Below are 12,866 nucleotides of genomic sequence, written 5' to 3'. Positions count from 1 at the left end.
AACACGTGCTAGGCCCTGAGGGTGAGACATCTTGGGTAGAACCAGTGAAGGAAGAAGTTTTCTCCTCTCTGTTTTGGCCCTGGAAGGGTCAGAAATCAGTTCATAAGTTTGGAAAGCTGAGAAACATTAGGTGAGGCAAACAGAAGAGAAACTGGCTGTCCCTTCCCCACTCCCCACGGCCATCACATACATGTACACAGCCCATATCAGATGCCGCCTGAGGGAGGAGACAGGATTTACTTTAAATCAGGTTTAAGGTTCTGAGTATCACACGGAATTGAACATTCTAAGATTCAAGACTATATAAATTGAGACTGTTTACAATTTGGGGAATTTTTATTACCCCAGTATGATCAGGAAAACTATAGGACTGCCTTAATTTTCAGCCAGGGGCAAGGGAAATCACTTTCCCCACAGAAAAACTACTGAAGAGACAGTGGAAAGCAACGTAAGGATGGTTTCTGGTCACATCTCTTGGGTCCTGCTCATTCACTGGCTATAGAGACTTAATCTGGAGATCCATTTTCAATTGTTCTCGTGTTTTTGCCATTAAGGTAAAGTAAATGTTGTGGTATTTGAACAGTATTTTATATAGAAAAAAACCACATTTTAGATCCCATGGATGTTCCACCTTTGTCTCCATTTCAAAAGCAGTCTAGGAATCTTTGAGGTCAGTTTTGTACAAAGAAATGGGACTGCTAGGGTCTCTTTATTTTAGTAAAGTTACAAATCCACAAATCTACTCGCCTTTAGCCTTTTAAATTCAATTTATATATTGTTTTAAACTATTTACAAACCTAATAAAATTTCACAATCACTGTAAGGGAAGCTTTTACCATTACCTAATTTGACTTTCCTAATAATTTTAAGCAACTTTTACAAACTGAATATTTGACTTTCTTTTCAAGTACTTCAATTATGTAACAAAACTATATAACTCGCATAAATATAGTAAATTAAACTTATTTTCATATTCTTTTCATCTTAAATTGAATTATATGTGTTAAATTATGTTTTGTAAAGTTTATATATATTTATAATATTAAATATAAGTTAAATCATTTATTTCATGGCAATTAAATATGTCTAAAGGAATTACTTGATTACACATTTTAAGTTGGACTAGGAAACCATTTATTTATATTGTAATATACTAAATTATCATAAACATTTTATGTGCCCATACCAACATAGTCAAATGTTTCTTAAACTTACCACGAAGTTTAGTTTTAAACTATTAATAGAATTAAAACCCATATCATTTCATACTTTCCCCAGAATTCAAAGACAGTTACCCGCATAAGACAATAAGGCATTCCCAGCAGGCTGAGTCACAGTGCACCGAGCACGTGTATCTCTCCCAGAGTGATATTCTCGAAAATCGGGATTGTAGTGATCGCATCAAACTCCGTCACGTGTTTGCGCCAGAATTGAACTTGGTCATGGCCATTGGAGTCTCCACTTTTTCACTGTGAGCCAGACTGTGATAAACAAGTGACTGTGTTTCTGACTATTTCCCAGAAAGGTACGGTCGGTTTTTAGGACTCCTGATGTGTCTTCTGATTGCCTTCCCCAAAGCCTGCCACCAGTTCGCACTCCGTGCACATCGTGTTCTCGTGACCATGTCACCACACCCTCACCAGCACCGAGCGTGATCTTTACCATCATCATCTCTGCCGATCTGAACGCGGGCAAGTCGAGTCCTCACATTCCGAGTCCGTTTATTACGTCGCAAGCGCGGTTGACAGCGTTCCGCGTGCTCGTTGTCCCCGGTGCCTTCGAAGTGTTCGCGCCGCTGGGGCGCGGGCGGGACGCGAGGCAGGGTCGGAGCTGCCGCAGTGCCGGGCCCCACGGCCAGGGGGCGCTGCGCCCCGGGTGCCCCGCCCCGTCCGAGCTCGGACGCGCGGCCGGCCGGGGTGCAGGGGCGGCGGGGCGCGCAGGTCGGTCCCTGGCGCTCGGACCTCGGCGGAGGGGCGGCGGCGGCATGCCGGGGGGAGCCGGGCTCCGGAGCAGGGTGGCGAGCGGCTTCCCGCGCCGCGGGCCCCGAGGGCGAGGGCGGCCGGAGAGGGACGAGGAGGCGGCCGCCCTCCTGGAGCGCCCGGAGAGCGAGAACGAGGAGGCGAGCGGGGCGAGCGGGCGGCACCGCGGGGCCCGCAGAGCGCGGAGGGCGCACCTGGCCGCGCTGCCCGAGCGCTACGAGCCGCCGGAGGAGCCGGCGCCAGCCGAGAGGCCCGCGAGGAGGCACCGGCAGAAGCTGAAGAAGTGCGGCAAGGTAGGGCCCTGCGCCGGTCCCCGCGCGGCCTCTGCGCTGCCCCGGCGGCCCCGGCCCCGCTCCCTCGCCAGAGCCGGGACTAAGCGGCAAGTGGTGACACGCACTCAGGCGGGGCCGCTGGCGGGTTCGTAGCTTCTCCAGGGGCTCCAGGGTGGTTCTCATCCTGTACAGCAGCCAGGACAGGAGTCGGTGTCCCCATTTTACAGGTGGGAATACTGAAGCTCTAGCGCCGCAAGGTGACTTGTCGAAGGTGACGCAGTGGCAAAGTAAGGCGTTGCACCCCAGTTTATCTGTTTACAGTAACCACTGGCTGAGAAGTGTATGGGTTGTTCCCCACATATTCCCAAGGTTATTTCCAGGGCCTGGGAACTCACGTACATAAATGCGCTCTTGTTGAATCTATTTTTCTCTTCTAGCCGATTGACTGTGTACTCTGGGGCCCTCAAAAATCCTGCCATTTACACTGGGGGGAAAGGGGACAGTAGAGAGAGAGGGAAAGGAAGAATGTGGATAAAATGACAGTTTTCTTCTCAGGGATCAGCCCAAAGGCAGGTCCCAGGCACCTCTATGGAAATGCAGGAAACTGCTGCCGCCTCTGCTCCCCGGGCCTGGCGAGACCGCCAGAAGAAACTCACAAAACTCACTGTGTCCTGGCCAAAGGCCGTGGGCCCCACCTGATTTATTGTGCAGTTATCTGTGTCCTTCAGTGGCCTCTTATCATCCCTGAAGCCATTCAGTTTCCAGTTCTGGGAGCTGAGTTTTATCATTCTCTTTAAATGTGCACCAGCAGCTTCTGGAGCAGCACATCAGCAGGCAATGGTAAAATATATTGATAAAAACTAGAAAGTTGGGTCTTTCAGGCTTAGAGTCATGTTAGGACTAATCATCTCTCTTCTCAGTCCCAGCTGAGCACAAAGAAGCCACCATTTGCCTCTCAGCTGGCGAACTGATAATGTGGAAACCTCAGCTCAGAGGCTGGCACCTGAAAATGGCTTTTGGGTGCTCACTATGTGCCAGGCATTGTGCTAAGCGCTAGAGATACAAGAATGGATACGGCGCAGCCCTGCCCTAGAGAAGTCACAGCCTCCCAGGGAAATGCTGACATGGCTGGGTACCACCATGGAGCTGCAGGCACAGAACTCAGGCAGTCAGGCAATCAGGGATGAGGCTGAAAATTCGGAGAAGTTTTCAAATCATGGTGACATGAAAACTGGGCACAGAGGATGAGTTAAGCTTTCACCAGATAACAATGAAGTACCACTTCATACTCGCTAGGATGGCTACTTAAAAAAAAAAAAAAAAAAAATCCAAACAAATATAAAATAACAAATGTTGGCAGGAATGTGGAGAAATCAGAATCCTTGCTCATTGCTGGTGGGAATGTAAAATGGCACAGCCACTGTGGAGAACAATTTGGCAGTGCCTCAAAAAATTAAACACAGCACTACCATACGATGTGCAACTCCACACCTAGATATGTAACCAAAAGAACTGAAACTAGGTACTCAAACATTTATATACACATGTTCATAGCAGCCTTATTTACAATAGCCAAAAGGTGGAACAACCCAATTGTCCCTCAGTGGATGAATGGATAAACAACATGGGTCACATATGTACAATGGGACATTACGCAGCCATAAAAAAGAATGAATTTCTGACTCATGCTACAACATAGGTGAACCTCTAAAAACATGCAAAGTGAAATAAGCCAAACCCACAAGACCACATATTTATTGTATGTATGATTCCATTTATGTGAAATATCCAGAATGAGTAAATTCAGAGAGATGGAAAGCAGATTGGTGGTTGCCCAGGACTGGGGGAAGGAGGAATGAAGAGCAGCTGCTTCATGGAGTATGTGTTTTCCTTTGGGGATGATGGAAATGTTTTGGAACTAGATAGAAGTGGTAGTTGGGCAACATTGTAAATGTACTAAGTGCCACTGAATTGGTTAAAATGGTTAGTTTTATGTTACATGAATTTTGCCTCAAGTGAAAAAAATAAAAGATTTTGCCTAATAGAGAAGGGGTGGCGTCCAGGGTGGAGGAGCAGGCAGTGGCGTGGGCGGGGGCAGGCCAGGCGGGAGGACACGGGCACAGGAGGGCTGGCTGTGTTCTTTCTGCCCTTCCACAGAGTGACTTTAGCTTCTTCTTTTTCTGAGCCAACCGAGAGGGTAACCAGGCTCCAACGTGGAGGAAGAAAACAGAGATCCCTCTTTGCTGAAAAACCCTGAGAACAGCCAAGGCTGGGCTAGTGTCACGCTGGGGCTCTTGTCTGGAATCTTGTTGACACTGTCAGTTGTAGCGCTCTTAATCATGTTTGTGACACCAATTGTCTAGCTCCACGACCACGCCAGTTGTTGGGCTCTTTTACCTGCCGGTAATCCTGCCGACTGGGCCGATTGTTGAGCTAGGCCTGGGTTTGGAGCTCCCAGACCCTTCAAGCCCATTCACAGATTGGGTCACAAACCCTTCATATGCCAGGCTGGGTCACCAGGTCCCTTCACGCAGGTCTGTGAGCTAGGTAACCGGCCAAAAGGTCCTTGGAGCCATAGGTTGGAAAGCATGGCTGTGCCAGGTGGAAGCCCGAGGCAGACACCCACCTGCCTGCTTCACTAAAACTCCTTTCTCTCTCTCTCTGAACAACACAAGAATAGCAACAAAACTAAAAAGATACATTGGTGCATACACGCACTAACTCCACACACACACACACACACACACACACACACACACACACACAATTTGCTTATAAAGGATGTGCTAAAACCACACCCAATTGGACCTGAGGTGAGGGCCCTGACCAAACTATTCTATTTTCCTGCCAGCTAGAAACATGGGGTGGTGGTTTCATCTGCTATAGTCACCAGGTGAAATTCTGTCCTACTTGGACTCAGTGAAGTAAGGAGCGACCTCCAGACAGCTGCAAGTGCTATTAACGAACGCCTCTTCTTTCAGGGAAGTTCATTAAACTTCCCATTCATCCATTCACTTCTCAAATCCTTCACTTTTCCTGCATCCATCTAAAGAAAGGTGTTTGCTTTGTGAAACAGAAGGATGGGCTCACACTCCCCTGCTGTACCTGTGGCCCCAACCAGGGGTCAACCCCAGTGCTGAGCTGGTCCGGCCGTCTCGCCTGTGTGCCTCGGACTCTTACCAGTCAATGTCCTCAGCTGGTCGTTGAGAGTCTCACCTGGCCCCCTCCCACCCAGAAGCAGTTGGGGTGCAGGAGGAAAGAGCTGTCCCCAAAAATATAGCTTGCAATACGAGGTTGCTGTTCCCAGGCACCTTTGAGAGCCACAGAGAGAGATGTGGATAAGGAAAGTAATTAAATTTTGTTGATCAGGCAGCTAGGAGAGGTTTGGAGAGCAGACATATAAGATGTGGAATAAACTTTAGCTCAAGAGGGAGAAAAATGTCCCCATGTTACGTAGGGGGTAAGGATGTGGGCACTGGAGCCAGACTGCCAGCCACGTGCCCTACCTGGCCACCTTCTGGCTCTGTGACCTTAGCCTATGCTTGCCTTTCTCTGCCTCAGTTTCCTCATTTGTAGCATGGGATGATAATAGAGTTTGGTGAAGAATAAATGAGTTAATCCTGTACAGGTCTCAGAGCCCACCTGGATCTTGGTGAGGGTTCTATAAATGTCAGCTGTCTTCATTGAAGGGGATGGAGAGGCCCAGTCTGACTTTTCCTTTCTGATTGGTTTTTCAGTGAGCTCTAATTCAGAAAAAATCAGCTTCTGAAGCTCTTACCACCCACCTCAGGTTTGTGCCTAGGTCCTGACAAAATTTTCCAACTGAAGACTTGATCTTTGTATTGAGGGGAGAGCAATCTGTGTTGAGAGCTGGTTTCCTTTTTGAAACTGGAGGGGGCAAGGAATCCCTGACATCATTGGGAATTAGTTGAATGTCAAAACAAAAAAAAAAGACCCCAGAAAGCCTCACTTCCTGTATTAGTTTCTTAGGACTATTGTAACAAGTTACCACAAATGTTGTGACTTAAAATGACACAAATTTATTTTCCTACAGTTCTGGAGGCCAGAAGTCCGAATTTAGTCTTACTGAGCTAAGTAAGGTTGGCAGGGCTGGTTCCATCTGGAGGCTCCAGAAAGAATCCATTTCTTTGCCCTTTCTAGCTTCACAGGTTCCCTTCCTCCGTCTTCAGAGCCAGCAGCCTAGACTCTTCAAATCTTTCTCTTTGTCCCTCTGCTTCTGTCGTTGCCTCTGTCTGACTGCTCCTGCATCCCTCCTTATAAGGATGCTCACCTGCATAATCCAGGATGACACTGCATCCCAAGATCTTTAATCACATCGGCAAAACCCCTTCTGCCATGTAAAGCAATATATTCACAGGTTCTGAGGATTAGTACATGGGCACTTTCGGAGGCATTATTTAACCTGTTATACTCTCTCATGCTCCCCCAACCCCAGCACCCCAATGAGAGATTATTTGTGTTGAAAGCTCTACTCAGATCAAAGAATCCCGAATCTGCTCCGTTGAATGACACTGAAATGGTTGTTGTAGGCTTTTTAGATTTCTTTGCATTGCATTTCTCAAATCTGTGTTTTGACAGTGTTCCAGTTAATGAGCTATTTTAGTAGGTTTTTTTTTTTCTAAGTTGCAAAGATGAAATGACAAGCAATTTTTTTTAAAAAAAAGAAAAACAAAAAAACAGGCTGAGGAAAATGGATATACAAATACCAAAAATGTCAAGTTTAATGCAGGCAGTCATGATTCTGGTGGCATTGTTTATAAAGGATCACTCGTGATGTTATACTTGCCTTCCAGAGAGCACTTTTATTTTGTCTCAAACACGTAAGTAAAATTCTCCCAATGGTTCTTATCACACATTGTGGAAATATCTCTCTTAGCAACATCACTCCCTTCCCTCCACCCTCCACACACATGCGGGCCTCGTCCCAACGTCTCATTGAGAAATCGATGGGGCAGTGTCTGGGGAAGTGGTGTCTAGAGTTATTTCCAGGTTCTCCCAAAGCTCTTCACTTAGCTGGAGAGGTACCAGAGGAAGCACCCAGGCTCTTTCTGTGTGCTGGGGACACAGTAACAGCACAACAGAGTCCCGGCCCTCATTCTCTTACTGGGGCACACTCTGTAATTTAAGCTGCAGAAAGCTCAGGAAGCCAGAAATCCTAGGAAATTAACCTTTTCAGAAACTTCCCTGAACAGATAACAAGCTATCTTGGATTTATATATTGCCGCAACTAACCTAAATTCTGTATAATAAAAGAAGCATATGTTATTTCACAGTGAAGATAGTTCATATTGTGACGTAGTTCAGGCACTGTTCTAAGTGCTTGCCTTGCAGGGACTCATTTAATTCTCTCAACCAGTCAGTGAGGTGGTTACTAAATATTCCCATGCTGCGGCTGTGGAAACTGAGGCTATGGCAAGTTGTGTAAGTGATGGACTGGAATCCAGGCCCAGGCTGTGAGCAGTTAATGACGAGCTTGCATGCTGCCTTCATTAAAGAAGAGAAGGATAATATGGACGTTAAGGGCATGGGTGCTGAGGTGGGATTTCTTTGGGATTGAACTTCAGCTCTGCCTCAGCAGTATAAACTCAGATAAATTCAACCCCTGCGTGCTTTCTTCCTGTTGAAGCCTAAAGGCCACCAGGGACATACCAGCAGCCAGTCAAAGTCAAGTTTATTTGCTTGTGTAGTGAGGGTGGGAGCACGCCAGAGGAGTCGTGGGGTCTCAGAAGTGGAGACATCAAATAGAGTGTCGAGTATTTAAGTCTGAGCCCAAGAGTTATTGGCATCCAGGAAATACTCAGAGGCATTGGAAATGGATGAGCCACCTAAGGAGAGGTTATAGGCAAAGAGACAGAGGACAGGAGAGGACCCGGAGCTGATCACGCAGAACTCCCACACGTTGAAGCTTGATGGAGGGATGATCTAGCAAAGAAAGTTGAGGAGAGCTCCCTGTGAGGTGGGGGAGAACCCAGAGAGGACGGAGGCAGAGAGGCCAAATGGTTATTCCGTGGAGTGTGTCCAAAGACAGAGAAGTGGCCATTGGACCAGGCAAAACAAAGTTTTAGATGCCGTGACCAGGCAGCCCCCGGGTGGGTGGGTAGGAGCCCGAGTAGGGGATAAGGAGTGTGGACGTGGAGGCAGTACATGTAGGTGGCTCTTTGGGATGGTTTGGCGTGAAGGAGAGCAGAGAACTGGGGCAGGACATGGAGTCAAGGTGGCAGCTGAACACACGTAAGCCGATGGGGGGGAGATGAGCCCCTTCCCTGAGGACTTCTGATTTTTTTCGGTGAAAGATGAATCATGAAATGAAGGTACAGAGACTTGCGTGTGTCTGTGTGTGCTGTGGATGGGGAGGCTTGAGGAGAAAGGAGAAGGCATGAGGTGGTATCTGTGAGAGAAGCAAAGCCAGCCATGAGGCAGGGATAGCAGCTTTCCTGGGCAGTGCTGGAAGTCACACTAAGGTTTGTGATCATGACCAGGAATTTTAAGTGAAACCAGTCAGAGCAGTTATCATCATTGGAAAAGTCAAAGGGCTGAGAGACAGCGTGGTGAGATAAGGCACAGGTCATCTGTGTAGATCCTGACAGCACCGAGAATGATGGCAGAAGCTGAAGTGGTCAGAGGAAGACCAGGGGCGACAGTGTAATAACTGTTAGTCATTGGAGGTGGCCTTCATTTTTCTATTGTAATCTCATCTGAATGTCCTTGGAAGTCCCCTGCCAACACCAGGCTTTGCAGGGAAGAGGAGTGGACACCAAGAAAGCATGGCCCAGTCCTCGCCCTCAGGAGTCTGTCACCGCACTGGAAACACAAGACTTAAGTGTCACAGCAACTAGAGAACGGCAGGAGCTGAAAAGGGACCAGTGTGTGGGTCAGACAAGAGCTTGTGCTGGAGGTACAGGGAGGACAGCTCGGGCCTTCAGATAAGGCGAATGAAGGAAAGCTTGACCCAGCCTTCAGATGGCCCAGTGGACAATCCCACTTTCAGCTGGAGCAGAGGAGAGGAATAAAAAAAATAAAACAAAACTGGTCTGGTTTTAGAACCGGCAGTACTTTGCAAGGTATCGATGTCTGCTCTGAGCACCCACGTTCTTATGTGAGGGGTGGGCGTGGGACAGCAGAGATGTGGGATCGTGGTAACGTGCCTATTTGCTCTGGGAAAATGAGGCAGGATGATTCTTTATGTACATTGCCGTGCCTCACGGAGGAATTAAAAAGTTGCCTAACCTAACCCTTTACTTTTTTCTTCTATTCCTAAAACTAGAACGTTGGCAAGGTCATCACCAAAGGATGCCACTACATCTTCCTTGGCCTGCAAGGCTTCGCCGCGGCCTACGCCTCCCCCTTCGGGGTGGCCACCAGCGTGATGTCCTTTGTGCGTTAGTGGGAGCTGCTGGGCCAGGTGCCACGAGCCCCAGTGGAAGCCGTTGCTCCGGGGACGGTGTGAATCCGGGAGCGTTTCAGACTTGAACTCACAGAATACTTGCAAGAGAAAAAAAATGTCTGTCTTTGTTGAACTGGATGAGTGTTGTGAATGAGTCGTCTTGCCCATCTGCTGAGCTTCTCACGATTCTTGGACACAAATGGACACAGTGGACAATCCCACAGAGAAGTAGGCCGAGGTTAGGTTTGGGATCGGAATTATGTGGTTTGCTAAAGCCGGAGCCGTCACATGAGGGTGGCAGGCGCTGGCGTGGCAGTGAGCATGTTAGGCTCGAGCCGTGTGGGTGGTAGCAGAGTGGCTGTTGTGAGGGGAAGGGATGTTGACCTGGAGTCAGATGATTTGCTGGATTCTCCTGGAAAGGTCGCAGCTGATGGGCGGCCCTGAGGGCAGCTAAGGAGCCATTTACTTCTGAAGTCATTCTCCCCCTTCGCCTTCCTCCCCACTCTGTCACCAGGAGTTTAATTACAGGCTTCAGAGGGAGGAAGGAAGAAAACATCTCTTTGAAGGCTGTGATGCTTTGAAGACTGTTGACAGTGTGTCACGACAGTCTGAAGTAGATAAAGGCCTGTTGTTCTCACCCATCTCTACCTGGATGTGTCTGGCCAGGAGGAGGGGCAAGTTCAGGTGCAGGCTAGGGGCTGGGGCAGATATCCAAGGAGCTGCCCCCAAGGGCTGCTGTGCCCAGTGCTGCCCAGTCCTGCCTGCCATGCGTGTGGGGCTCTCCAGACTCCCCTGCAGACGTGTGGCCTGCTGTGCTCAGTGGCCTCCCCGCAGCTCACCCCTGACAGCTGCTCAGCCCCTCTCTATGCCAGTCCATGTGAGGGTGCTTTGTCCTGGGATGTGGAGGCTGAGGGAGGGCAGAGTGAAGCGTGGATCTGAAGAGGGAACAGTATGGAGGAGCAGGTGCAAAGGTAGCAGAAACGAGGCAAGAGGACGCTGCGACGGGGATGGTGAGAGCTCAGGAGTGGGGTCTGCATTGTCAGTGTTCGGGGGTTTAGAGGACTGGGCTGGGGGGCTGGGTGGCCAGAGGTGCTATGGCTGGTGCTTAAGACCCCTCTGAAGCCCATGAGCGCATATGGGTGGCCTGTGATGTGTCTCTTCACCTCACCTGGATTCAGAGGTTAGGGTGGGCATGGGTCCTGGGCCTGACACCCACCAAGGATGACCCGTGGACTGACAATGGACACTGGACAGGGAGGGGAAAGAAAGAGGAGGTGCCTCATCCTGTGCCCCTCTGCCACCCTCTACGCGGGCACTGTTCTGACTTTGATGAGTGGTTGCTGCTGCCCAGTCTGCAGGGTTTGCAGCAACACCTGCCTTTTGCCCAGGAGGCCCCCAAAGGCGAGCAAGGGGCCCCTATGCTCACGCTTCACCAGTCAAGCCCGAGCAGGAGGCCTGGGAGGTGGGGATGGCAGGAAGACAGACAGACGGACCCACAGAGAAAGGAAAAGGTGCGGAGAGTTGTAGATGTGAAGCCAGACTCAGCTTCATTTTCTGGAGGCTCATGTTGAAGATAAACTGGGACCCAATTCCTGAATCATTAATATTTGTGGGAAAAGGGAAGAGAAGTGGTCTTGTTTTAACCTAAATGATGAAAGTTGGTAACAGCACATTTTCACACATGTGAGACGATTATAGCTTTCCTGGCAACGCTGGGAATCAGGGAAAAGGAGAGAGGAAGTGAGTGGAAGGAAAAGCCCAGCATAGTTAGTGGGACAGGGCTGCTGGTCACAGGAAATTAAGACAGGAGGTTTGGAGGATGCCCTCTGTGCCCGTGATGCCGACGTTCCCCAGAGCAGTCTGCAGGTCCTCATGGGGGAGCGAAGTGTGACCCAGGGAAGGGTAGAGAGTGCCGAGGCCCTTCCTTGCCCAGGAGCAGACCAAGGAAAAGCTTCCCCACCCACACCCCCCATGCTGGAAGCACTGTGAGATCAAGCCCATTTGGCCCTGAAATTCTTCAAGTCTGGTTAAGAATTAACTCGGAAATGTCGAAAAACAGGTCACAAGGATTGTCCTGGGAGTCAGGTTCACGTGTACAGAAAGTGAACTTCAAACTGTAGCTCTGCTGAATGGTCACTTCCCCGGTGACAGGGCCCCATGTTTTTCTCTTACTCGTGTCCTTGAGCTTAGGAACATGAATCATGCTGCAGACTGCTGTTTACCTTCTCTTTCTCTTCATTTTTTTTTTTTTTTTTTTTTTTGACATGAGGGTTCATGCCCTACTGAGAACTGAGTCTCACAGCTTTCTGTTTTCCTGCTTCACCAAGGGCTCCTTTGTAACCTTTTCCTGCCCTATCATGTAAATAAACATCCTGATGCAATGTTTCTGTGTGTGCAGGGTTTCTTCTTCCCTTAATTTCTAGCATCGCCTGAGGGAGATGCCAGGAGTGCTCAGCCTAGGCTGAGAACTTGGCACAGCAGGTGATGACCAGCAGCAGAGACCTCCCTGGGGGACCTGGCAGGAGCCCAGGCTGCTCCCTGAGGCCTGAGGGGAGGGAGGGGCCCTGACTCACCTGGGAACTCTGTTTGGGTGTTAAAGGGAACAATTCTGTGGAAGCCAGGCAGAATAGGTTTTAGTGTGCAGGAGCCTCAGCTCACACGTTTGTTAAAAATGAAAATTTCTAGAGCCTATAACTTGGGTTTAGAGAGTCTAGCATGCTGCCAGAAATCTGCATTTTCTACAAGCCGTGAGAAGGTTCTCACACAGCTGTTCTTCCACCTTGGCGGGCAGCCAAGTTGGAGGGGCTAGGCCAGGGGAGGGGCCTGCCAGGTGTCAATCCTGCGCTGGGCGTGGGCAGCCTGCCACTCACTGACTGGAAAGCTGGAGGGAAGGTAGAGAGGAGAGGAGGGGACTGGGTGGCCATCAGATTATCTGCCAGGGACAGGGGCTGCGGGCAAAGCACAAGCGAGGGACTCTGTACTTTTAGCCACCTTGGAATTGCCCCTGCTGTCCCCCTGCCCAGCACCTGTGCCTTGTCAGAGATGCCCTGACTGGTATCCATGACTAAGAAGCCGCCAGAAGCAAGACTTGAACACGGACCTTCTTCTGCACCCTGCAGTAGTCCATCTGGGAATGGTAGTGTCCTCAGCAGAAAGTGGTGGTGGCACTGGGAAACTAGCATTGCTGGGTAAGATTTAGGCAGCAGCTGT

The 12,866-nt window shown here is 49.4% G+C and overlaps 1 protein-coding gene across 1 annotated transcript; it reads left to right on the top strand.

Moving 5' to 3' along the window:
- The first annotated feature begins 1,981 nt into the window (after nt 1–1,981).
- On the top strand, nt 1,982–10,666 carry C11H1orf115 (chromosome 11 C1orf115 homolog). The gene is made up of 2 exons (XM_063115263.1): nt 1,982–2,272; nt 9,537–10,666. Exons 1-2 carry the CDS (start codon nt 1,985–1,987, stop codon nt 9,654–9,656), a joined length of 408 nt encoding a protein of 135 aa, XP_062971333.1. The 5' UTR covers nt 1,982–1,984; the 3' UTR covers nt 9,657–10,666.
- Nucleotides 10,667–12,866: the final 2,200 nt, after the last annotated feature.

Source organism: Cynocephalus volans, chromosome 11 (assembly GCF_027409185.1).
Source record: "Cynocephalus volans isolate mCynVol1 chromosome 11, mCynVol1.pri, whole genome shotgun sequence".
NCBI lineage: Eukaryota > Metazoa > Chordata > Mammalia > Dermoptera > Cynocephalidae > Cynocephalus > Cynocephalus volans.
Note: the sequence above shows the minus strand (reverse complement) of the source record. Positions and strands in the feature narration are given on the sequence as shown.